At 45.2% G+C, this 23,537-nt stretch overlaps 1 protein-coding gene across 1 annotated transcript; it reads left to right on the top strand.

The window, feature by feature from the left end:
- The first annotated feature begins 1,467 nt into the window (after positions 1–1,467).
- LOC101942824 (keratin, type II cytoskeletal cochleal-like) lies at positions 1,468–16,090 on the top strand. The gene is made up of 9 exons (XM_005291876.2): positions 1,468–1,929; positions 2,754–2,962; positions 4,897–4,957; positions 6,684–6,779; positions 10,030–10,194; positions 11,385–11,510; positions 13,426–13,646; positions 15,092–15,126; positions 15,229–16,090. Exons 1-9 carry the CDS (start codon positions 1,468–1,470, stop codon positions 15,495–15,497), a joined length of 1,644 nt encoding a protein of 547 aa, XP_005291933.2. The 3' UTR covers positions 15,498–16,090.
- Positions 16,091–23,537: the final 7,447 nt, after the last annotated feature.

Below are 23,537 nucleotides of genomic sequence, written 5' to 3'. Positions count from 1 at the left end.
AATCACAAGAGGCGTTAATCACATGCAGCTCTGTTCAACCTCAGGAGCAAAGGTGCTGAGTAGGAAGGTGTGGAACAGCTCCCTAGTTTGTGCACGTCAGTTCCAGGAGTCAAAACTGTGACCCTCCCTGCCAATAATTGAGACCTCGTGTGGACGTCAGAAGAATCAGGCCAGAGTTGAACCAGCAGCTGCACAAACATAAAAGCCTGAGACTTTCATGGCCAGATCCTCAGCTGGTGTGAATCACTGAAGTCAATGGAGCTATGGAGATTTTCACCTGCTGATAATCCGGCCCAGTCGATACTGAAACAAAGACCCAACATAAAAAGATTTGTCCGTTTTACCTGTGAAGACTTGACCAAACTTTCTTGTTCCCTCACGCTCTTAAATTCAGATCCCGGTGCAGACAAGCCATCCCAAGCACAAGGATGATTCAAACATTAATTTTACAAAGGTGTGTTTAAAGAAATCCACGAGAAAGCAAATTATGGACCCAATTCTCCTCTCCCTCAGCCCAGCTTTACCCTGGTGTACTCCCTATAGGCCTGAATTTGCTCTCTCTTAGGGCAGGTCTTCACTACGGGGGAGGGGGTCGATTTAATATACGCAAATTCAACTACGCGAATAGCGTAGCTGAATTCGACCTATCGGAGCCGACTTACCCCGCTGTGAGGACGGCGGCAAAATCGACCTCCGCGGCTCCCCGTCGACAGCGCTTACTCCCACCTCCGCTGGTGGAGTAAGAGCGTCGATTCGGGGATCGATTGTCGCATCCCGACGAGACGCGATAATTTGATCCCCGAGAGATCGATTTCTACCCGCCGATTCAGGGTAGTGTAGACCTAGCCTTATACTCATGTCAACGGTGAGCAGCTCCACAGATTCCAAGGGAATTACAGATGTATAAAACCATTGCAAAGGAGAGAACAATCGGGCCTAGTGGTGGAATTACATCAGATTTACTCTGGTCTAATTGAGATCAGAATCGGACCCATATGATCAAATCACCAGAGTGTTCCCAGGCCTGTGCGGGCAACTTAATAAACAAGTTGCATTTTTTCCCACGCGACAATTACTCCTTTCCTAATTCGCGGTATGCTAAGCCCATCAAAAGCTGGTTTTTGCTTCTCTTTAATCCCTACTATAAAAAAAGGGAGTTTTGCAAGCACAGTTTTTATAGAGCTGGGATTCCCTGCAATGAAACTAGACCGTCTCCTATAACGTATGATAGGTGTGTTTAAGTATAGTTCAAGTTGTTGCTCAGCAAAATGTGCGGTGGGGCTAACACCCCAAGCTCATAAACCTCATCATTATCCAGCCAAGGCCCGTTCTCCTAACAGATAAAAAGGTGAAAGCATCAGTTCTGATTTCAGAGGGATCCACGCTTGGCTACTTTTCTCTCTGCTGCCCTGCTCACGCTTTTCTGAACTTCACCATCTGCCTTCATTCCTCCTCTAATCAGCCACAATGTCTTGCCGATCCTATCGCATTAGCTCTGGAGGTGGTGGTGTCCGGAATTTCAGTTCTTGCTCAGCTGTCATACCAAGAAGCATAAGGCAGTACAGCTTCAGCACTGTCTCATCTCGGGGAGGTGGTGGCGTGGGCTATAGAGGACTAGGATACTTTGGCAGCAGAAGTCTCAGTGGCGTAGCCTCCGGCAAACCCAGAATGGCCGTTGGTAGCTGTCGTTCTGCAAGATATGGGTATGGGAATGCTGGTCTTCCATATGGCCATGGTGGTGCTGGCTTTGGCTACAGAGTGGGTGGGATCTGTGGGCCTTGTCCACCCACTATCACACCCGTCCAAGTCAACCCGCACCTGCTCCAACCTCTCAACCTGGAGATCGACCCCAATGTTCAGTCGGTGAAATATCAGGAGAAGGAGCAGATCAAGTGCCTCAACAACAAATTCGCTTCTTTCATTGACAAGGTGAGATGGGAGATCACACGCTTCACTGGCGGTTCGCCATAGGAATGTCAGACACAACTCGCGCAGACATTTCGGAGATGAAGCCCGAGATTTTCTACAGTTTTTAGCTGTCCAAAGTGTCTAAGGGATTTGGAGTTCCCAAATCTCAGCCTAAAATTACAGTGAGGGTCTGATTCTCATTCACACTAAGGCCACTTTATGTCACTCCAGCAGTGCAAAAGGGCCTTCATGGGGGATATAAATACACTATCAGGGTGGGATAAAGTGGTTTTAATGTAAATAAGAATCAGGCTCTAATGTTATATTCAGAGAGCCCCTTATTTTTCTCCCACACCAGCCTAAGTGTTGATTTCAGTGGAGTTACTTCTGATTTACACTGGTGTGAGAGACAGTCTAGGATCAGCGCTGTTTCAACCATAAATAGGATAAGTCAGAGGTACGCGTCGCTTTCTCTGTAACTGCTCGATCCATTTCTCATGTTTAACAGTATGTTTCTGAATAACCTCATTACGAAGAGCTGAACGCCAAATTTGACATTTCTGTTATCTCCATTCTTCTGAAAACACGTACATGACTCATGTCTTTTGTTTCGCATTTTGCTGATTCCGGGGAATCCATTCTGGCAGTAATATGAGAGATTTCATAGATTATAAAGCCAGAAGGGATCACTGTGATCATCTAGCCTGACCTCTGTACAATCCAAGCCATAGGACTTCCCTGAATTAATTCCTTGTTTGAACTATGGGCGCCTATTTGTTACCAGTCTAACGCATTGATATGTTTTGAAAGCTTCAAAAGTGAACTTTCTTCCTCTTGGGATTCAGGTCCGATTCCTGGAGCAGCAGAATAAGGTGCTGGAGACCAAATGGAGCTTTTTGCGGGAGCAAAAACACTACCAGAATAACATGGAGCCCATGTTTGAAGCTTATATCAGTAACTTGAAGAGGCAGCTGGAGAACCTGGGATGTGACCGAGCTAAGCTGGAGACAGAACTGCACAACATGCAGGACATTTTGGAGGATTACAAGAGAAAGTAAGTGTGAAAAGATGCAGTTTAATAATAGGTTGTTAAACTAAATGTCTCCAAACATGTACATAGCTGCATGCATTGTTGACTCACCACTATTCAAGAGGGTGGAGAAGCTTCTGACTATAGGTAGGCAGTTTCAGATATGTCTTGACTAACTAAATAACTGCCTGGCTTTTCAAAGATGCTGAGTGCTCAAAAATCATAAGAACATAAGAACGGCCATACTGGGTCAGACCAATGGTCCATCTAGCCCAGTATCCTGTCTTCCAACAGTGGCTGGTACCAGATGCTTCAGAGGGAAAGAACAGACCAGGGTAATTATTGAGTGATCCATTCCCTGTCATCCAGTCCCAGTTTCTGGCAGTCAGAGGTTTAGGGACACTCAGAGCATGGCGTTGTGTCCCTGAGCATCTTGGTTAATAGCTGGTGATGGACCTTTCCTCCGTCAACTTAGCTAATTCTTTTTTGAACTCTGTTATGCTTTTGACCTTCACAGCAACCCCTGGCAATGAGTTCCATAAGTTGACTGTGTGAGGAACTACTTCCTTTTGTTTGTTTTTGTTTGCCTATTAATTTCACTGGGTGACCGTCGGTTCTTGTGTGATGGGAAGGGGCAAATACCTCTTCCTTATTCACTTTCTCCACACCATTCATGATTTTATACACCTCTATCATCTCCCCACTTAGTAAGCTGAAAAATCCTAGTCCGTTTAGTCTCTCCTCATATGGAAGCTGTTCCATACCCCGAATCATTTTTGTTGCCTTTCTCCATACTTTTTCCAATTTTAATATATCTTTTTTGAGGCGGGATGACCAGAACCGCACACAATATTCAAGGTGTGGGAATACCATGGATTTATATAGTGGCATTCTGATATTCTCTGTTTTATTATCTATCCCTCGTCACTACTGAAAATCTTGGCCTTCGGTGCTACCTCTAGGCACCCAAGTTTGTAAATGTGTTATTTATTCAACAAGTATATTATAGCTACAGTATAGGGTTGCCAATTTTGGTTGGACGTATTCCTGGAGGTTTCATCACATGACCACAATCTTTAATTAAAGATTAATCTTCGATTCATGGAGACTCCAGGACAATCCTGGAGGGCTGGAAACCCTACTACAGCACCTGCACAATGTAATCTTTCTCCATGGGCTTCCTAGGTGCTACTGGGATACAAGTAACAAATAATAATATACTACGACATTATCACTTAGGGAGAGCTACACATTACATCAATTATGGGTTTACACTCTTCGTTAAACAGTCTGCTTGAAGAGTACTTTACAACATTTTAGTTAAGTAGAGACCTTGGCAGATACTGTAAATGTGAATACGTACAACTAGGCTTGGAAGGATTAGATTTTTGACAGTAAATGTCAGTAAACGTTAATTTCACCATACACACACAAACAGATGAAAAAATATTCCCATGTCGGCAAAGTAAGAGAAATGCTGCTTGAGACCTCGTTAGAGGTTGATTTAATGATATTTACTTTGTACATTTTGACATGCGATGGTGACAATTTGTTTTTAGTGATTATAAATCTTTACGGTTTTTGAACCTCAACAGCTACTGTCCTTAAATAATTTCTGTCTGACCCTCCCCATTCTCTGAGCCCCCTATAATTTCCTGCAACTGTGAAAATTTAAATAGAGAACAATAAAAAAATGGTTAAAACCTATAATTTTGCACAATTGTGAATATTTAAATCAATATAAATTTCAAAATATCTTAAAATAAATATCAACATTATCTATTGAAATGACAAAAAAAAAATCGAATTCTGCAAACATACACCATAAGGCACGTACAACATATGGTACATCAACTGACTGAGTGCACAGAGTCACCTGAAGTTGTTCTGGAATTCCAAAATGCACCAAGGTATTTTTTTTTCTTAGCTATACAAAAAATAATCCTCTTCCCCCTCAGGTATGAAGAGGAATGCAATCGTCGAACCTGTGCTGAGAACGAGTTTGTAGTACTTAAGAAGGTGAGCAATGCGCAGATAGGCTACAACCTTATCAAACACCTGCTGCCCAGATTTTAATAGAACACTGATGGCATATCGTGATTTTTAACTCATCTGAAGGAAAAACAATGCAAAGTTCATACTTACAAAAAATAGAAGAACAGGAGTACTTGTGGCACCTTAGAGACTAACAAATTTATTAGAGCATAAGCTTTCGTGGACTACAGCCCACTTCTTTGGATGCTCTAATAAATTTGTTAGTCTCTAAGGTGCCACAAGTACTCCTGTTCTTCTTTTTGCGGATACAGACTAACACGGCTGCTACAAAAAATAGAATTTTTTTGAAATTCCAACCATTTTTTCCTGAAAAATGTAAAAAAAAAAAAAAACACTTTATTTTGCCATTTTTAACCCCCTGAAATAATAATTCATGAAATGATGGTTAGAGGTGAAAAAATTCAAAAATGCATATGTGATCTTGGAGACTAATATTTTTAAAGATATTTAGGCACTTAACTCCCATGGGTGTTGCTCCCATCAAACTCACTTAGATGCTTTTGAAAATCCCACTAGGCATCTATCTGTATCTCCAGGTATCTAAATACATTTGTAAATCTAGCCCTTAGTCTCACTGAATGTCAGTAGGATTTAGATTCCTAAGTGCCTGAGTTACTTTTGAAAATGATGCATGTGCTTCTAAATCACTCAGGTGTTTTGAAAATATTATCCTATGGTCTTTGTCCATTAGAGCTTTTGAGGATGCATGTTTTCAGGAAACTCAAATTCCTCTTTTCAGAGATATTTAGGGCCAGATTTTCAAAAGCGCTCAGCTGTATAAATAACGGAATTGTTGATTCATTGGCAATTCTGAAAAATCTGGAAAAAAAATTGTTTCCGGTTAAAAAATGTGTTTTGTGCCAAATGAAACATTTCCTTTTGATTTTGAGCATTTGAAAATGGTTTTGACGCTTTTCAAATAAAATGAAAGGACGTTTTAAAACAAAAGGGCATTTTGAAGCAAAAACCTTTCCGTTTGAAAATGTCAAAACAAAATATTTTGATTTCACTGGCATTTCTGTTGACCAAAACCATTTGGTGAAACCAGCATGAAGCCATGAAACATTTCGGTGTCACCAAATCTGCTTTTTTCACCCCCCAAAAGTCTCATACAGCAAATTTCATCCATCTCTACACAACTTCCAGAAGCTTCTATTGAACACATTGGAAAATCTGGGCACCTCATTTAGTTGTTAAACAGGAGCTGATCAGGTCACTTTTGAAAATCTCTAAAACCCTCTAACGTCCTTGGGAGCTCCGGGTGTTCACCAACCTTTGCAAATTAAGCCACTTATTTAGGAGCCCAAAATGTGGATTTAGGAGGAGATCTTCAAAGATGTTAGACCCCCACAGCCATTGACTTCCAATGGGAGTTAGATGCCCTTTGAGCCTTTTAAAATCTCCCATTAGCTGCCTAGCCTTACCCTGATTTGGTCCTTCTGGCTGTCGATACAACAGACCATTAGGCTGGTCTATGGAGGTGACCTATTTATCTTCCTATCTCCTGTATATTGATTATTTTGCATGTAAAAATATAAAGATGGAAAGAATGAAATAATATGGAAAAACTAAACTGCTTAGAAATGACAATCCAGGTGATGGCGTTATTAACCCGATTTTGTTCTAGCATTAACAGAAATCTCTTATAATCAATTAGAAGTTCTCTCACTGTATTTCCGATTCTCTGCAGGATGTGGACTGTGCTTACATGAACAAGGCAGAACTAGAAGTCAAAGTGGAATCCCTCATAGACGAGATCACCTTCCTGAGACGCATATATGAAGAGGTAACGACATTTCCTACTCCAGTCAGGCTTTTATGAGGAGAAGAAAACAATGAATGCTGGTATTTTCCAAAGGGCTTTATGGGAGTTAACCCCTGCTGGCGAAATTCATGGGGAGTTTGGTGCCAGACTCCCTTAGTCTAAGAATCAGAGAGTTTACAGCCAGAAGGGACCACCAGGTCATCTAGTCGGACCTCCTGTATAGTAGAGGCCATTAAACTCTACCCAGCTTCCCCTGTATTGAGCCCAATACCCTGGATACGGCTAAAGAATTATAGCCCTGAGGAGACTAAACTACTGTGTGCCACAAGCAGGGGACAGGAAGGACCAAGATGCACCAGTGCCTGAGACCCCTGCAATGGCAGGGAATTGAAATTTGGAAATCCCTTTGAAAACCCCACCTGAAGGGAATAATAACACCTGGTGGCAGGTGATCTGTTAGCGGAAGGAAAGGGTCGAAGGCCCGGTGGGTGGATCTGACCCTGTTAGTCAGCTGAATCTATATTGAGCCTAAGGGACCGGTTCCATGGCGCGATCCTTGGTAAGACCCACAGGCCCAGGTCCTCTAAGGTATTTCAGTGCCTAACTCTCATTGAAATCAGTGGGAATTAGGTGCCTAGCTGCCTTTGAAGATCAGGGCCTTAGGGCCTGATTTTAATTTACATTCTGGGCTTTCTTATGCCTTTCTTACACTGCTCTGGCAGTGTAAAGGGGCCTGACCGTGGGGCATCATTTGCACTCGGTTTAAGGCCTCTTTCCACTGCTGATCCCTTAGGGCCGGTTTCTTCTTTGACTTGCTCTACGCTGACACCAGCTTAGCTCCGCTGATTTCAGAGAAGTCCTTCCTTGTTTACGCAAGTGAAAGAAGAAGGCGTCTACCTCAGGCCTGGGCTACGCTTAAAATTTTGGTGGACATAGCTACAGCATTCAGGGACAGGGCCATAGCAACAAAGAACGTGGCCCCCTCCAAACGTATGTCCGGGCGGGGCCCCTTACCATGCAGAAACTGGAATGCGGTATTTATTTTGCCACTTTTAGGGGCTCCCTTCTTTGCGGGGCCCCCTCCGGTCGGAGGGTACGGAGGGCGCTCGCTACGCCTCTGTTCAGGGATGTGAAAATCCACACCCCTGCGACCACAGCCTGGGGTAGACGCACAGGTCGATGGAAGAAAACTTCCACCCACCTAGCTCCCATTGCACCAGGCGGAGGAGTTCTTACAGTGACAGACAGACACCTTCTGTTGGGCTTACATTATGGGCTTACAGGGACATAGCTTCAGTGCTGTAGCACCCACAGTGTAGACATGGCCTCAACCAGCCTTGCTGGAAAAAGAGATTAATGGACACATTTCACTAAAAACCAGGTGCATTCAAATCAAAAAATCCCTCTCCTCTATTTGGGATTAAACCTGAAACTGCAAAATATGTAGGAAGTATCTTGTTATCTGTGAACAGAGGAACAAAGTCAGGAAAGCACCCTATAGTCGAAAGAGAGCCTAAGATATAAGCCCTTGTATCAGAGGTCTGGTACGAGGTCTGAGCGGAAGCAATGGGCAAGCTTTGCTGATATAAAGCAAAGTTAGCAAACGTCAGGCTGTGAGCAAATGTCAGGGTCTGCCTGCGTGCAACTGCACAGAATCTGGCAAGAACAGGGCTGATATTGCAGAAATACACATTCCTAAGAAGTGCTAATCACTGAGCACTCACGCAAACACATCCCGATATCAAGTGATACCAGACCATCCCAATATCAAGGATGGTACAAAAACATTCCCCAAGGAGAACAGGAACACGCTGACCCCTCCCAAAAGATAAGGTCAGGATGACAGTATGTAATAGAGATGTTTTGATCGAACCAACATGTACAAAGAGATGGGTGATAACTAGCCACCTCAGGGGGCAGTAACTAATTATGTCAGAGGGGCAATACTTAACTTGTTTGTATCGGGGGTATAAAGATGTATCTCAGAGGGAGTATCTTTGTCTGGCCCAGGGAGGAACAGAAAATCCTGCCATTCACTGAGCTGGTCCATTGTTGTGGGCATACATGTATTAGTGGTCTGGTAGAGTCTGCGGGATACTAGTACCATGCTTCATCAACAATAGACCTGGCTGGGTGCCTTCGTCCCTTAACGGATCTTGTTGTCATTGTGTGGTTCGCTCGAGGTCTGCCAGCTGTCTGCACAGGGCTGGGGTGGCACGGAGAGGGAACACACACATGCAGCCAAACATCTATCCACAGGGGTCTGTTTTGGGACCGGCTCTGTTCAATATCTTCATCAATGACTTAGATATTGGCATAGAAAGTACGCTTATTAAGTTTGCAGATGATACCAAACTGGGAGGGATTGCAACTGCTTTGGAGGATAGGGTCAAAATTCAAAATGATCTGGACAAATTGGAGAAATGGTCTGAGGTAAACAGGATGAAGTTTAATAAAGACAAATGCAAAGTACTTCACGTAGGAAGGAACAATCAGTTTCATACATACAGAATGGGAAGAGACTGTCTAGGAAGGAGTATGGCAGAAAGGGATCTAGGGGTTATAGTGGACCACAAGCTAAATATGAGTCAACAGTGTGATGCTGTTGCAAAAAAAGCAAACATGATTCTGGGATGCATTAACAGGTGTGTTGTGAGCAAGACACGAGAAGTCATTCTTCAGCTCCACTCTGCACTGGTTAGGCCTCAACTGGAGTATTGTGTCCAGTTCTGGGCACCGCATTTCAAGAAAGATGTGGAGAAATTGGAGAGGGTCTAGAGAAGAGCAACAAGAATGATTAAAGGTCTTGAGAACATGACCTATGAAGGAAGGCTGAAATAATTGGGTTTGTTTACTTTGGAAAAGAGAAGACTGAGGGGGACATGATAGCAGTCTTCAGGTATCTAAAAGGCTGTCATAAGGAGGTGGGAGAAAACGTGTTCACCTTAGCCTCTAAGGATAGAACAAGAAGTAATGGGCTTAAACTGCAGCAAGGGAGGTCTAGGTTGGATATTAGGAAAAAGTTCCTAACTGTCAGGGTGGTTAAACACTGGAATAAATTGCCTAGGGAGGTTATGGAATCTCCATCTCTGGAGATATTTAAGAGTAGGTTAGATAAATGTCTATCAGGGATGGTCTAGACAGTATTTGGTCCTGCCATGAGGGCAGGGGACTGGACTCGATGACCTCTCAAGGTCCCTTCCAGTCCTAGAGTCTATGAATCTATGAATCTTACCACACAAACAATTGATGAATTTAATGTCTCCTGCAGGAAATTGCTTGCCTCCAAGCATCCATTTTGGACACCTCTGTTATTGTGCAAATGGACAACAACCGAGGCCTGAACATGGATGACATCATCGCTGATGTCAAAGCTCAGTACGAGGACATCGCCAACAGGAGCCGAGCTGAGGCAGAGTCCTGGTACCAGTGCAAGGTGAGTCACCACAGAGAGAAAGGGATTATGGATGACTCTGACACTGATCTCATCATAGAAATAGTTCAATTCACATGAATGAGAGCGCATACAGACAGGAAACCGGCTTTCCATAATTCAAGAGATGCATGAAATGACAGACAGGCTATGTCTACACTACCGCGGTAAGTCGACCTACGCTACACAACTCCAGCTATGTGAATAACGTAGCTGGAGTCGACGTACCTTAAGCCGAGTTACTGCGGGGTCTACACCGCAGGAGTTTCTCCCGTCAACTTACCTTACTCTTCTCGTCGGGGGTAGAGTACAGGGGTCGGCTGGAGAGTGATCTGCAGTCAATTTGGCGGGTCTTCACTAGACCTGCTAAATCAACCGCCGGTGGATCGATCTCAAAGCATCGATCCCGGCTGTAATGTAAACCTGCCCACAGTATATGAAATGTATACTATTATCTCCTAAAACTGTGTTAGGATTTAGTCTCAGTGAAAAATGATCAAGATATAGGCTATTTCTTCAGCTGTGCACACTTGACTTCACTGGAGTTACACCCGTTTATATTTGCCAAGGATCTGGTTTTATGGAAATGTCATAACTTCCCATTCAGATTTAAGGCACTTTTTAAAACTCGGGTTCCTTCTCTTAATTATAAAATTATAATCAATTAATTAATTAATTAGTAATAAATAACAATAATCATAATTAATAATACCAATTTCTTCTAATGCATATCATTTTCTTTGATATATCTCAAAGTGTTTTACAAAGCGGGTCAGTAGCATTACCCCATTTGACAGATGGGAAAATAAAGGCACACAGAAGGAAGGGACTTGCCCGAGGTCACTCAGGAAAGCAGTGGCAGAGCCAAAAATTGAAGCCTGTTTTCCTGAGGCCCAGCCCAGTGCCTGCTCCATAGGCCAGTCTTGGCCAGACAAGAATGCTATGAAACATGTTTTCACAATCTGTGTTGCACCTTCAGCCATTACCCACATAGAGGATAATAATCTACTACAGCTGACCTCTAAAGGAGCTCCTCTTTCAGCTCAAGTAGTAGAGGTCTGTTCTTTAGTGCTCAAGATATAGCATTCAAACCCTGCCAGAGACCCATGAGTAGCTCATCATAGTTACACTGCAGTTTTTGGTGCTTTGTAACTGGTCTGTTTATTATAATTGCATCTTCTCACTCACCTAAGTATGAGGAGCTGAAGGTAACCGCTAGCAAACACTGCGACAACCTGCACAGCACAAGGAATGAGATTACGGAGCTGAACCGGGTGATTCAGAGACTGCACGGAGAACTTGAAAATGTTAAAGCCCAGGTGAGTGTGACACACTGGCAAAGAGTGTATAATGCATCAATAACGACACACAAATGCTATGTAAAGGATTCAGTGCTACATGATAACCCAAAACTGCCCCATTATAACAGCTCATCAGTAAAAAAAAAAATCTTAATTACAAATTAGGTTGCACCACTTGACAGTTCTGAAGAAACTGCTGGTGCCTAGACCAGTGACCAAGCCATGAAAGATAATAGTTTACTACTGCTACCAGCTGACAGAGTTACTCCCTAACACAAGTTAAGGAGAGGGTCCAGAGAAGAGCAACAAGAATGATTAAAGGTCTTGAGAACATGATCTATGAAGGAAGACTGAAAGAATTGGGTTTGTTTAGTTTGGAAAAGAGAAGACTGAGAGGGGACATGATAGCAGTTTTCAGGTATCTAAAAGGCTGTCATAGGGAAGAGGGAGAAAACTTGTTCACCTTAGCCTCTGAGGATAGGACAAGAAGCAATGGGCTTAAACTGCAGCAAGGGAGGTTTAGGTTGGACATTAGGAAAAAGTTCCTAACTGTCAGGGTGGTTAAGCACTGGAACAAATTGCCTAGGGAGGTTGTGGAATCTCCATCTCTGGAGATATTTAAGAGTAGGTTAGATAATTGTCTATCTGGGATGGTTTAGACAATATTTGGTCCTGCCATGCGGGCAGGGGACTGGACTCGATGACTTCTCGAGGTCCCTTCCAGTCCTAGAATCTATGAATCTATAAGTGGTAGAGGCCTGTATTGTGAAGCTGACACACTCCACAGAAGTCTAAAGTTAAGCAAAAAGAGGCCACCTCCAGTTAACAGTTTTGGATGTACAACCAACTTTACATGACTGAACGAATAAATAAATAAATGACACTAGCAGAATCAATGGTTGGGTTTTTCAAAGCCCGTTCAAATGAATGGACGTTGTGTGCCTAAATCTTCTAGTCAGCTTTGAAACTCTCAATCAATGGCCCTATCTCCGGTAAGCCGTTTATAAAGCAAAACAATATAACTAGAATAGCCGGTCTGTCATCAGAGGCCCATGTCATGGCGGCTAGCCTGTAAGATCTAAATCTAGGGACTTAGTGCCCCAGGCTGTGTGCTAGGTACCTCTATGGGAAGGCTGATGAGAGAGAAATCCTCCATCCGTCAGCTGGCAAAGTGGTTGTGAATTTACTCCAAGGAGCAGTTTTACTCCAGTTTTTATGATACCTTACAAGGCACTGTTGAGCTAAATATTCTGACACCAGTGAGTTGAGTGTGTCAGGCCTGATGAGAGTTACAGTATAGTGGGCCCTCTGCCACTTGGCATTGAGGGGCTCCTAGGGTCACATGGCAAGGAGGACAGTGTAAAATCCCGTCTAGAACAGGACCTCTTTCCCTGTGGGCATAGTTTCTGAGAGTAGAAGTCAAGAGGCATAGTGTTTCCTCTGCCATAGTGCCTACCAGTCTTGCTTGTCAAGCATTGCTAGGCCAGCCATGGGCCAAGCCTTCCACTTCTCTGCTAAACTCGTTTCATCCTCTGCTGCCTTTGTCTGTTTTGTCCACTTGAGGCATCCCTGTCTGACACCTGGATAGTGAGTTCCCTGGGGCTCGGGCTGTCTTCTTTGTGATGTGTCTGTCCAGTGCTTAGGCTGAACTGTAACAACAGTGAACGCTATTAAGAGGAAGTCAGAAGACATTTCTGAGAAGGTGTCTCAGCTCCTCATAGTCTACCAGAAGGGCAGACAGATTCATGCACTCTTGGCCGGAAGAAGTTCACAGTCTAGTTCAAAAGAATAGACATGGATATTGCTTTATTCAAGCATCCCTCAGCCTGATCAGTTTTTCAGCCCGAATCCAAAATTTGAGCCTTCCATTTGTAACAGAAGAGAGTCTCTTCAAATGAGTCACATGGAATGCATTTCTCTCCCGCCCCTGCAGCGATGCAAACTGGAAGGAGCCATAGCAGAAGCCGAGGAACGAGGAGAGATGGCTCTCAAAGACGCCAAGTGTAAACTGGCCGAGCTGGAGGCTGCGCTGACGAAAGCCAAGCAGGACCTGGCTTGCCAGCTGCGGGAGTACCAAGAGCTGATGAACGTCAAGCTAGCGCTGGATATCGAGATCGCCACCTACAGGAAGCTGCTGGAAGGAGAGGAGAGCAGGTGGGTTCATAGCACAATCCTACAAATCACTGATCAGAGAAGAATAACAATTAATTTAAAACGCCTGTTAAAACAAAGGGTCCAATCCTGCAACCCTTTCTTAAAGTTATAGTCCACGTACTTGCAAGTTATCTCATTGCAAACTGTGGGGGAATTATCAGAAGCACGTAACTGATGTAGAAGTAGAGCTGAGTGAAATTCAGCTGAAATTTTTTTCCAATGAAAAAACACAGCTTCCGGTCCATTGCAGAATTTTATGAATTCATGCTGAATTCACCGGATTATTACACTTAAAAAACCCCAAGAGACCAAAAGTAAAAAGTTTCCGTTTGACACCTTTTAAACGAAATGGTTTGATTTTTTCCCCATCTGAAATGACTTTTCACTTCAAAATTTAGTTCACTCTCATTAAAACAAAACTTAAAAAAAGTTAAAAGAAACAAAACAAATGAAACTAAACATTTCATTTCAAGATGAATGAGACATTTTGTCAGGAGCGCCGCCAGCTTTTTTACCGCCCTAGGCGGTGGAAGGTCCTGCCCCCGAAATGCCGCCCCCGACAGAGGCGGCGGAAGGTCCCGCCCCCAAAATACCGCCGCCGTGGTCGCCGGCCCCCAAATGTTAGTGCTCTACGCGACCGCCTAGGTCGCCTAATGGGTTGCGCCGGCCCTGCATTTTGTTCCACCTAGAAGGATTTTTCCCCGTGTTGGTTTTTGTTGTTGTTGTTGTTCTCTGAAAATTTTTGTTTCAGGTAGACCCAAAATATTTTTGTTTCTTCAGTTCGGTCATTGACTCATGAAATCAGTTATTTGCACAGTTCTACTTACGATGATAATCCCTTTTGAAGTCAATAGCACTTAGGGTGACCAGAGGTCCCAATTTTATAGGCACACTCCCGATATTTGTGGAATTTTCCTATACAGGCGCCTATTACCCCTGTCCCCTGCCCTGATTTTTCACACTTGCTCTCTGGTCACCTTAATAGTACTTCGGATCCTAATGCACTTACGCACTTTTGATAAATTTACCCAATAGGTCTACTGGCATGAGTAAGTGCTGCCCGTGTGCAGGATCGGGACCTATCGGGGAAAAAAATTACAATGTTTGTGTGTATTGGACAGTCAAATCAAATATTTCCAAACCACAGTCTGAGTCTGCTGCAAACATCACCTGATCTCAAGGCTTACAGCTAATTCATTATATAGGTAATGATAATAAGCAGGTAGCTAAAACATAAGAACATAAGAATGGCCATACTGAGTCAGATCAAAGGTCCATCTAGCCCAGTATCCTGTCTTCCGACAGTGGCCAATGCCACGTGCTTCAGAGGGAATGAACAGAACAGGGAATCAGCAAGTGATCCATCCCCTGTCGCCCAATTCCTAGCCTCTGGCAAACCCTGTTTCTTACATTTTAAACCTTTCTTCATTTTCCCCTTCTAACAGGTTGTGCGGAGAAGGTGTTTGCCCCGTCAATATTTGTAAGTACCAGGAGTATTCTCCTTCTTAGAAGTCCGAAATGATTCATCTTTTACAGCAAAAGTCATAAACTGAGCTACAATCTCTTGCTTTTTTATTTGCAGCTGTGTGTAGATCCCAAGGGGGGATTGTGTGTGACGGCGACCCCTGCTTTGGGGGCAGCTATTCCTCCAGCAGCAGAACACTACTCAAAACCGGAGGTGTTCTTAGCAGTGGGGGTATATGCGACGCTAGGATTGGAAGAAGCGTCGTCGCAAATTTGGGAGACGTATGTGCACCGTGCGTTCCTACCGGCGGATACAGCACTAGCAGTGGAAGGAGCTCTAATGTCAAATGCGTATCGACTACCAGCTCCTACAGAACAAAATATTAAAAGAGAGCTCTAGAAAGTCCTCACGTCACTGCCTAGTGACAGCAATACCTGCTACCAGCACTAACGGCATTAGGGGATTTTAAAGATTACAGCCCATTCTCCATTGCTTGCTGCAAGAAGCATTTTTAATTTCTGGGGGAGCTTCTGTTATGAGGCAGCTGTCTGAGTTTTAGTTTTACAAAGTTGCTCTTCTGAAATTTTCCTTTTCCTCCTGGGTTACTGAGGTCTAGCTTGTCTAGCGTTGTAAGACCATTTGATTAGGGTATATTGTTAGTATGCTGTATGTACTTAGGAATCGAATCATTTGTGAAGATATGTGGCTCAAAAGAAGGTCTCAGTGATACTGGGAAATTCACAGAGTCTTGCTGTTCAGTGCCTTTCCTCAAAGGAGTATGAACCAACTACAGATATGAAGATCTATCATTTTTTAACTCCTACGGTGTATTTCGTATTATTAGCACCAGTTCACCACTACATGATCGTTTGCAAAGGGCAAACCACTGATGTGCAGATTGTATCCTGTTCATAATTTCCTGTTTTGTTCCATTTTTCTTTGTTTTATTCCATTTTTCCAATAAATGGACATAGCAGATCAACGCTTGCAGTTGGGTGATTTCCAGTTTTGAAGTCTTAATTAGGCAACTAGGCAGTTCTAATGAGTTAGTCGCTCACAGAACTCACTGGCCTTTGGAAAATGTAAGGGTAATCTAATAGCAGTAAGAAAAGATGGGAAACCCATCAGGTGCTGAGAAGCACATTGATAGCACCTTGAGAAGTGCCTGATAAATACAGAGAGATCCCTAGCTAGCTAGATGGGGGTGTATTGGGATGGATAGATAGATAGATAGATAGATAGATAGATAGATAGATAGATAGATAGATAGATAGATAGATAGATAGATAGATAGATCATGAACAACAAAATCAGCCAGACACAGCAAATGTGAAACTGGATCCAGGACATAGCAGTGGATAAAAATGATAAATACAGTTGTTCTACGAGAGGGATTCTCAAACATCATTCCCCATTTTTATCCAAGCAAATGGCCTCTGGCAACCTCCATCCCATGTGCAGATCACGTTCCTAGAGACCAGCTGCTAATGAAATACTAGAATACTGAAATAAAGGCAGTTGTAGTAATTGCCTTACCGCGACATGTCCCAGTGACCTTGTTTCTGCACACACATGGCGTATCCAGTCAGGCCAAGGCTGAGCCAAATTGCAATGCAGTGGCCTGCCAGTCCCCCAAGTGTGGCAGGGGGTCCCCAAAGGCGACGGGTGTTCAAGGAAGGAAGGGCGCTCAAGGCAAGGGAGGGGGCAAGAGTTCCAGGGAGAATAGGCTGAAGGGGCCTGGGGAAGTCGGCTGGGGAGAGTGGGACTCCCATCAGGCCCCTGTTCCCCCAGTTTTGAGGGGGTCAATGCGAATCATAGAATCATAGAATATCAAGGTTGGAAGGGACCTCAGGAGGTCATCTCGTCCAACCCCCTGCTCAAAGCAGGACCAATCCCCAACTAAATCATCCCAGCCAGGCCTTTGTCAAGCCTGACCTTAAAAACCTCTAAGGATGGAGATTCCACCACCACCTTAGGTAACCCATTCCAGTGCTTCACCACCCTCCTAGTGAAAAAGTTTTTCCTAATATCCAACCTAAACCGCCACCACTGCAACATGAAACCATTACTCCTTGTTCTGTCATATGGTACCACTGAGAACAGTCTAGATCCATCCTCTTTGGAACCCCCCGCTCCCCGTGTGACTCAAAAGACCTGGGTTCTGCCACATATTTCCTCGGTGAGCTTGGATAACCTAAGGCCTTACTCACATTGAATAGTGCCTTTCACTAGAGCCCTGCAAATCTGCAGGTATCTGCTTTACACCCATGGACCATTTCTGCAGATAGCAGCGTGGATTTTGTATCCGCACAGTGCTCTGACGATAAGAGCCGGGCGGGCAACTCTGAGGAACCGTGGCACGGATCCTCCACCTGCCCTGGGCGGGGGACCTGCAGGAGCAGGGACACTAGGTGGGGGGCTGCTTCGGCCCCACGCCCAGGGCAGGTGGAGGGTCTGCCATGCCTCCCCACAGCCCAGCCACGGTAAGAGACAGGCGGGCAGCTGTGGGGAGCTGCGGCAGCCCCTCCACCTGCCCTGGGTGGGGGGCCCTAGCAGCCCCCATGCAGCTCCACAGGTCTTCCCCTCTCCCCCCACCCAGGTCAGTGTGGCGCCCAGACGGGGAGCTGTGGTGGACCCTCCATCTGCTGGGGAGGCAGGGGGCGTGGTGCTGCTCTCAGCCTCTGGCCGTGTCCCCACCCCGCAGGCTCCCCGCCCAGCCTAGAGCAGGTGGAGGGTCTGCGACTCCATGTGGGCTCCCCACAGCTGCCCACGCAGCTCTCCCCAACCGGGGTCCAGTGGAGGGGATGCCTCGGAGTCTCAGCCTAGTGTAGAGCCATGCAAATGCGCAGATATCCTCCGATAATTTTTGCACATCGCGGATCGGATGCAGGTACACATTTGTGTATCCGCGCAGGCCTCTACCTTTCACCACAAACAGTCTCTTGGATCAACTGGGGGAGATTTCTGATGCCTGGCATTACCTCCCTTGTAACTGGGGCTTTCTCCCATTTTCAGGGGCAGAACAGAAGAGGGGACATTTGTGGTGGGGAAGAATTATAGCTTCCATCGCCATGGTTAGAGTCCTCCAGGAGCCTAGAGTAGAGGTTCTCAAACTGTGGTCCGTGGGCCACCAGTGGTCCGCGAGCTCCGTTCAGGTGGTCTGTGGATAGTTCCCTCTAAGGTGCACGCCTGGGCAGCCGCACACGAGAGAATGAAGGGCCACCAACCTAATTAGTGGGGCTGCACAGGTGTGGCTCCACTAATTAGGTGCCTGAACCCTGGAGAAGATGCACATGTAAGGTGAGGTGGTGACCTTGGGGGGAATAGAGGGTAGGTGGGAGGGGGCAGTACCGGGGTGAGAAGAGGGGGTAGGGGAATTTGGGATGTGCAGGGCTTCAGCGGCCTCAATATGCTAATTCCCCACAGCTTGTGGGTTAACAAAGTAGTTCAAGATCCTTTCTGAGCCATCCTTTCTGAGCATGATAACACTGCTTGCTTTTTCGCCATCCCTTCGTTTTATTCTGTATTTACAATAAATTGGCCTCGTTGAGCAAAGATGATTGTTTAACAGTTTCAGTATTTTCTGTATATGGTTTTATTGCCAAGTATGTCTGCTTTCCTAGGAACAATGAACCCTCTCTCCAAGGCCATATTACCCTTCTTAAGATACTAAGGGGATGGTGAGAAAAGGCACATAAAAATTATACTCTGGATAAAAGGCAATTTAGTGGCCTAGACGTGTTGGATAGGTCTATTATATTTATTGCAAGCATTGATTGTTATTGTTATTTATTGTTGGTTTTGTGGCAGTGTCTAGGAGCCCCAGTCATGGATTTGGTTGTGCTAGGAGCTGTACAAACACAGAACAAAGTGAGGGGCCCTGCCGCAAAGAGTTTATAATCCAAGTATAAGACTTGGTCTTTTATTGGATCAACTTCCATTGGTGAAAGAGACAAGTTTTTGAGCTGACATAGAGGTCTTCTTCAGGTCTGGGAAAGGTACTCAGAGTGTCACAGCTAAATACATGGTGGAACTGATTATTCAGCATAAATAATTAACATATTCTAAGGGACTAGTCAGGGTGAAGTGGCCTGCGAATACCTCCACAATCATAGGACGAAAAAAAGAGGAGCTGGTTAGTGGATTACAGATTGTTGCAATAAGCCATAAATCCAATGTCTGTATTAAGATCATGATTTTTCATGTCTAGCAAAATTATGAATTTAAGCTCTCAAGTTCGTCTTTTGAGGATGTCGTGCAGGTTTCCTTTGAGGACATGGACTGAAAAGTTAGCTATGGAGTGATCAGTTTGTGAAAGTGTTTGCCCACAACACTTTCCTGTGTGAGTTCATTCAAGAGCATGGTGATGGTCTGTTTCATGCTGGAAAGGTCTGACCCCTAGTGGTTATAATGAATGGCTACAGTTCATGCTGAAATAAACATGGGGAATGTAGGATAGCAGGACTGAAGGCAGGACTGGCAGCTTCCTTAGTAAAAGCTAATCAAATTAAATAATTTTACATTATTTCCAGCTGATACGTGTATTATCTGAGGTGTCTGGAGCCTACACGTGGCTACCAATCTTTGATATGCTCCTCCAGGGGCATTTGTTGCCCTGGGCGGTGTTGAGCGTGACTGAAAAGCACGGGAGGGGGGGTGGTGAGGAGGATTGTGTGTGCCTGAGGAATATCGGGTGTCCTGGGGCAGGGCAGGGTGTGGGCTGTGCCTGAGGGGAGTCCTGAGCCCCCCAGGGAATGTGAGGTACACCGGAGCGGGTATTGATTCCCTTAGGGAGTTGTGGCTGGCTGTGTTCAAGTGGGTGTTGAGTCTCCTGGGTGTTGGTTGGGGGGCTTCTGGGGGAGGGTTGAGGGGATGGAGTCCTCTGGGGGGTGTTGGCTGTGTCTGATAGGGTATTATGTCCCTGGGGCGGGTCTAGGGTGTGCCGGGGTATGAGATGTCTAAGGGGGTGTTGTGTCCCCTGAGGAGAGCAGGTTGTGTCCCCAGGGGTGGGAGGGTACCTGAGAGGGTGTTGTGTCCCCGGGGGAGGGAGGGTACCTGAGAGGGTGTTTTGTGCCCTGGGGAGGGAGGGTAACTAAGGGGGTGTTGTGTCCCCTGGGAAGGGAGGGTACCTGAGAGGGTGTTGTGTCCCCTAGGAAGGGAGGGTATCTGAGGGGGTGTTGTGTCCCCAGGGAAAGAGGGTACCTGAGAGGGTGTTGTGTCCTCAGGGGCGGGAGGGTACCTGAGGGGGTGTTTTGTGCCCTGGGGAGGGAAGGTATCTAAGGGAATGTTGTGTCCACTGGGAAGGGAGGGTATCTGAGGGGGTGTAGCATACCCTGGGGAGGGAGGGTACCTGAGAGGGTGTTGTGTCCCCTAGGAAGGGAGGGTATCTAAGGGCGTAGGGCAGTTGTCTGTGTCCCCTCGGGAATGTTTAAGGCCCCTTCCCGAGGTTGTATGAGCAGGAGTCTGGGCAGCCCCAGGAGGGGACGGGGCTGCTGGGCATGTGGGGTGGATTCTGAGACGCCTGTAGAAATCTAGGGAAGGAATAGTCACCTTCTCCTCACCTCCTTCCCTGTAGCGCTGTTGCTCCTTCAAGCCAGCAAAGAGAGCAGCAAGAGGGGAAGCCAAGAGGCCCGGTCTCTGTGTTGGCTGCCTGCAGCATCCCACCTGGATGCTTGTAATTCCAGTGCCATATTTGCACAACAGGTGCCCTCAATGAGGCCTAGTCCTCACATAACCACATTCGAGTTCCCAGCTGCTGTTCTGGTCTAGGTTATACCTGGCAATAAACCGGCTAATGAGTGGGACAGCAAGAACCAGGCACCTGGCTAAAAAAATACACCTCTTCCTCGATATAACGCTGTCCTCGGGAGCCAAAAAATCTTACCGCGTTATAGGTGAAACCGCGTTATATCGAACTTGCTTTGATCCGCTGGAGTGCGCAGCCCCCCCCCCCCCCCCCGGAGCACTGCTTTATTGAGTTATATCAGAATTCGTGTTATATCGGGGTAGAGGTGTAGATGTCCTTCGGAAAGGCAGCATGATCCAGTGGATAGAGTGCTAGATCGGTCTGTTCCGAGCTCAGCCACTGGGCTGCTGTGAGATCTTGGACACTTCACTTCTCTGTGCTTTTGCATCCCTTCCTTCACCTTGCCTAAATAGGCTATAGGTGCTACAGAGCAAGGACCATAGCCTAGTATATGTTTCTACCGAGCCTACCAAAATACAGTCCTGATCCAAACAGGGGCCTTTAAATCAGCGAATCTTGGGATAGTTGATGCTTTTTCTTAAAGCCCCCAGCCCCTAGAATCAAATGATTACAGACACTCCCCGGGTTACACAAAGACCCAACTTACGCAAATTCGCACTTACGGAAAAAGGTCCGTAAGCCAGAAATAGGATTTTCGAGTTGAGGAAATTTTTGCCTAACGTACGGGTATACATTTCTGACTTACTCAAAATTTGAGTTTCGCAAGGCTTTCCGGAACAGAATGCTTGTGTAAGTCAGGGGGCATCTGTATATGAGAATCTCAGCTTTTCTTAAACAAAAACAAAACAAAAATCAAGTTTCTAGCCCACATGGTGGCTTGGAAAGCTTGACAATGTGACCTGAGTGCACCCTACAGGTGCAAACAACTCAAATGAATACAATGGGTTAACTTTATTAAAGGCATTTATGCACGCTCCCATAACACAAACTCAGGAAACTTCAACCGCAGCTACATTGCAGAGAAGGTACGGTTGATAATGCAACACAAAATTCTTGTGTTCAGGGATGTTTGGGTTTTTTGGGTCTCTAATAAAGTCACAACAAAAAAAAGTGAATGGGGTAATTAGCTAGATCCATGAGACATTTAAACCTAAAGACCTGTCTTGACTGGCATAACTAGTTATTGTAATGAAATAAGTATCCTGTCTGCAACAGTGACCAGTACCAGCACTTCAGGGGGAGCGTACAGAACAGATGTGGACAGATCCACCTCTTTCTTTTTCCCCTCCCAACTGCTGGCAGCCAGAGGTTTAGGATTGCCCCGAGCATGGAATTACATCCCTGACCATCTTGGCTAAAAGCCATTGATGGACCTATCCTCCATTAACTTCTTTAGCTCTTTGTTCAACCCAGTTACATGTTTGGCCATCTCCTGACAACACGTTCCACAGGTTAATTGTGCATTGGGTGAAAAAGTATTTGTTCTTGTTTGCGTTAAACCTTCTGCCTATTAATTTCCCTGGGTGACTGAGATTTTGTCTTGTGGGAAAGGGCAAATAACACCCCTCTATTCACTTTTCCCACACCATTCATGATTTTATAGTGTATCGTATCCCCCCCTTAAACAGGGACAGAGCATGATCTTCCTTAGCTCTGGCAGAGACCTCAGAATCAAGGAAACAATTCTCGCTCCGCGGGGCCAGTTTTTTAATACTTTCTAACGCTTTGATGGAGGCGTTGTGGTATTGCATTGGTGCCAATGAGATCACTACCAGCCCTATTACTATCTCAAGCATCTGAACCCAAAGGTAGAATAAGTATAGTACTCACAGTAACCTAAAGATATCTGAGCAATTTCTAGCCACATTGGCTTCTTTTATGGCAACCAGCTACCAGGGATAGTCAAGCACAGGTCTCTGTTCTTCATTACAATTCCCAGCCAATATTTTATTCATTCTTTCTTACACTACAGCCACGAAGCCCTCTGGGCCAAATGACATCACCCATGTTGTAGCAAAACCACAAAAGAACTGGGAAGACAAGGCATTCGCTGTACAAACTACAGAGCCACGCCAGGAACAAAAGAGGAAGAGCGTGGGGAAAATCTGCATCGGAGAACGACAGCAGCTAGACTTTTAGTGGCAGCTCGTCAACTGGAGTAAGTAGCACATCTCCTCTGAAGTTAAGAAAGCGACATTCATTTCCACCAGCTGAAGAGGTGGGTGCTTGGATGAAAATGAATTCAGTTAGACTTAGGAAAATCGAGCGTCCCTCTGCTGAAGTCAACAGACCAGCACTTTGTGCGGGAGAGGAATTTGAAGCCCTCCTTGGGCCAGAATTTCAGCTGGTATAACTGTGTATAACTCCATTGAAGCCAATGCTGTGTTGATTTACACCAGAAGTGTATCTGGTCCATTGTCTGCTGCATGTGATATTAAAGGCGTACAGACTAAGATCCCATTAAGTGTCATCATCACTTAAGCAAAGGAATTGCAGAGTGTCAAACGCCACTGGTCTGATTTGACAGCACTTTGCACACATATCAATGACAATACAAGATTCAAGAGTCCCTAAATATTTCTACCATAAACAAGCTCTTTGGGCTTGGTTCTCCTTTCACTTGCCTCATGTTTATGCAGTGGCTTTAATGGAGTTACTCCTGATTTGCACCGGTGTAAGTGAGAAGAGACTGTAGTAACCATATTGCTTACATTTTGTG

This window comes from Chrysemys picta, chromosome 22, assembly GCF_011386835.1.
Source record: "Chrysemys picta bellii isolate R12L10 chromosome 22, ASM1138683v2, whole genome shotgun sequence".
NCBI lineage: Eukaryota > Metazoa > Chordata > Testudines > Emydidae > Chrysemys > Chrysemys picta.
This window is presented reverse-complemented; position numbering and strand designations above follow the sequence as displayed.

Excerpts from the sequence above, each read along its gene's own strand:
- LOC101942824 (XM_005291876.2), top strand. The coding sequence starts at position 1,468 with ATGTCTTGCCGATCCTATCGCATTAGCTCTGGAGGTGGTGGTGTCCGG. Across the intron at positions 6,780-10,029 it reads TGAGACGCATATATGAAGAG|GAAATTGCTTGCCTCCAAGC; the intron begins GTAACGACATTT and ends TGTCTCCTGCAG. Across the intron at positions 13,647-15,091 it reads CTGGAAGGAGAGGAGAGCAG|GTTGTGCGGAGAAGGTGTTT; the intron begins GTGGGTTCATAG and ends CCCTTCTAACAG.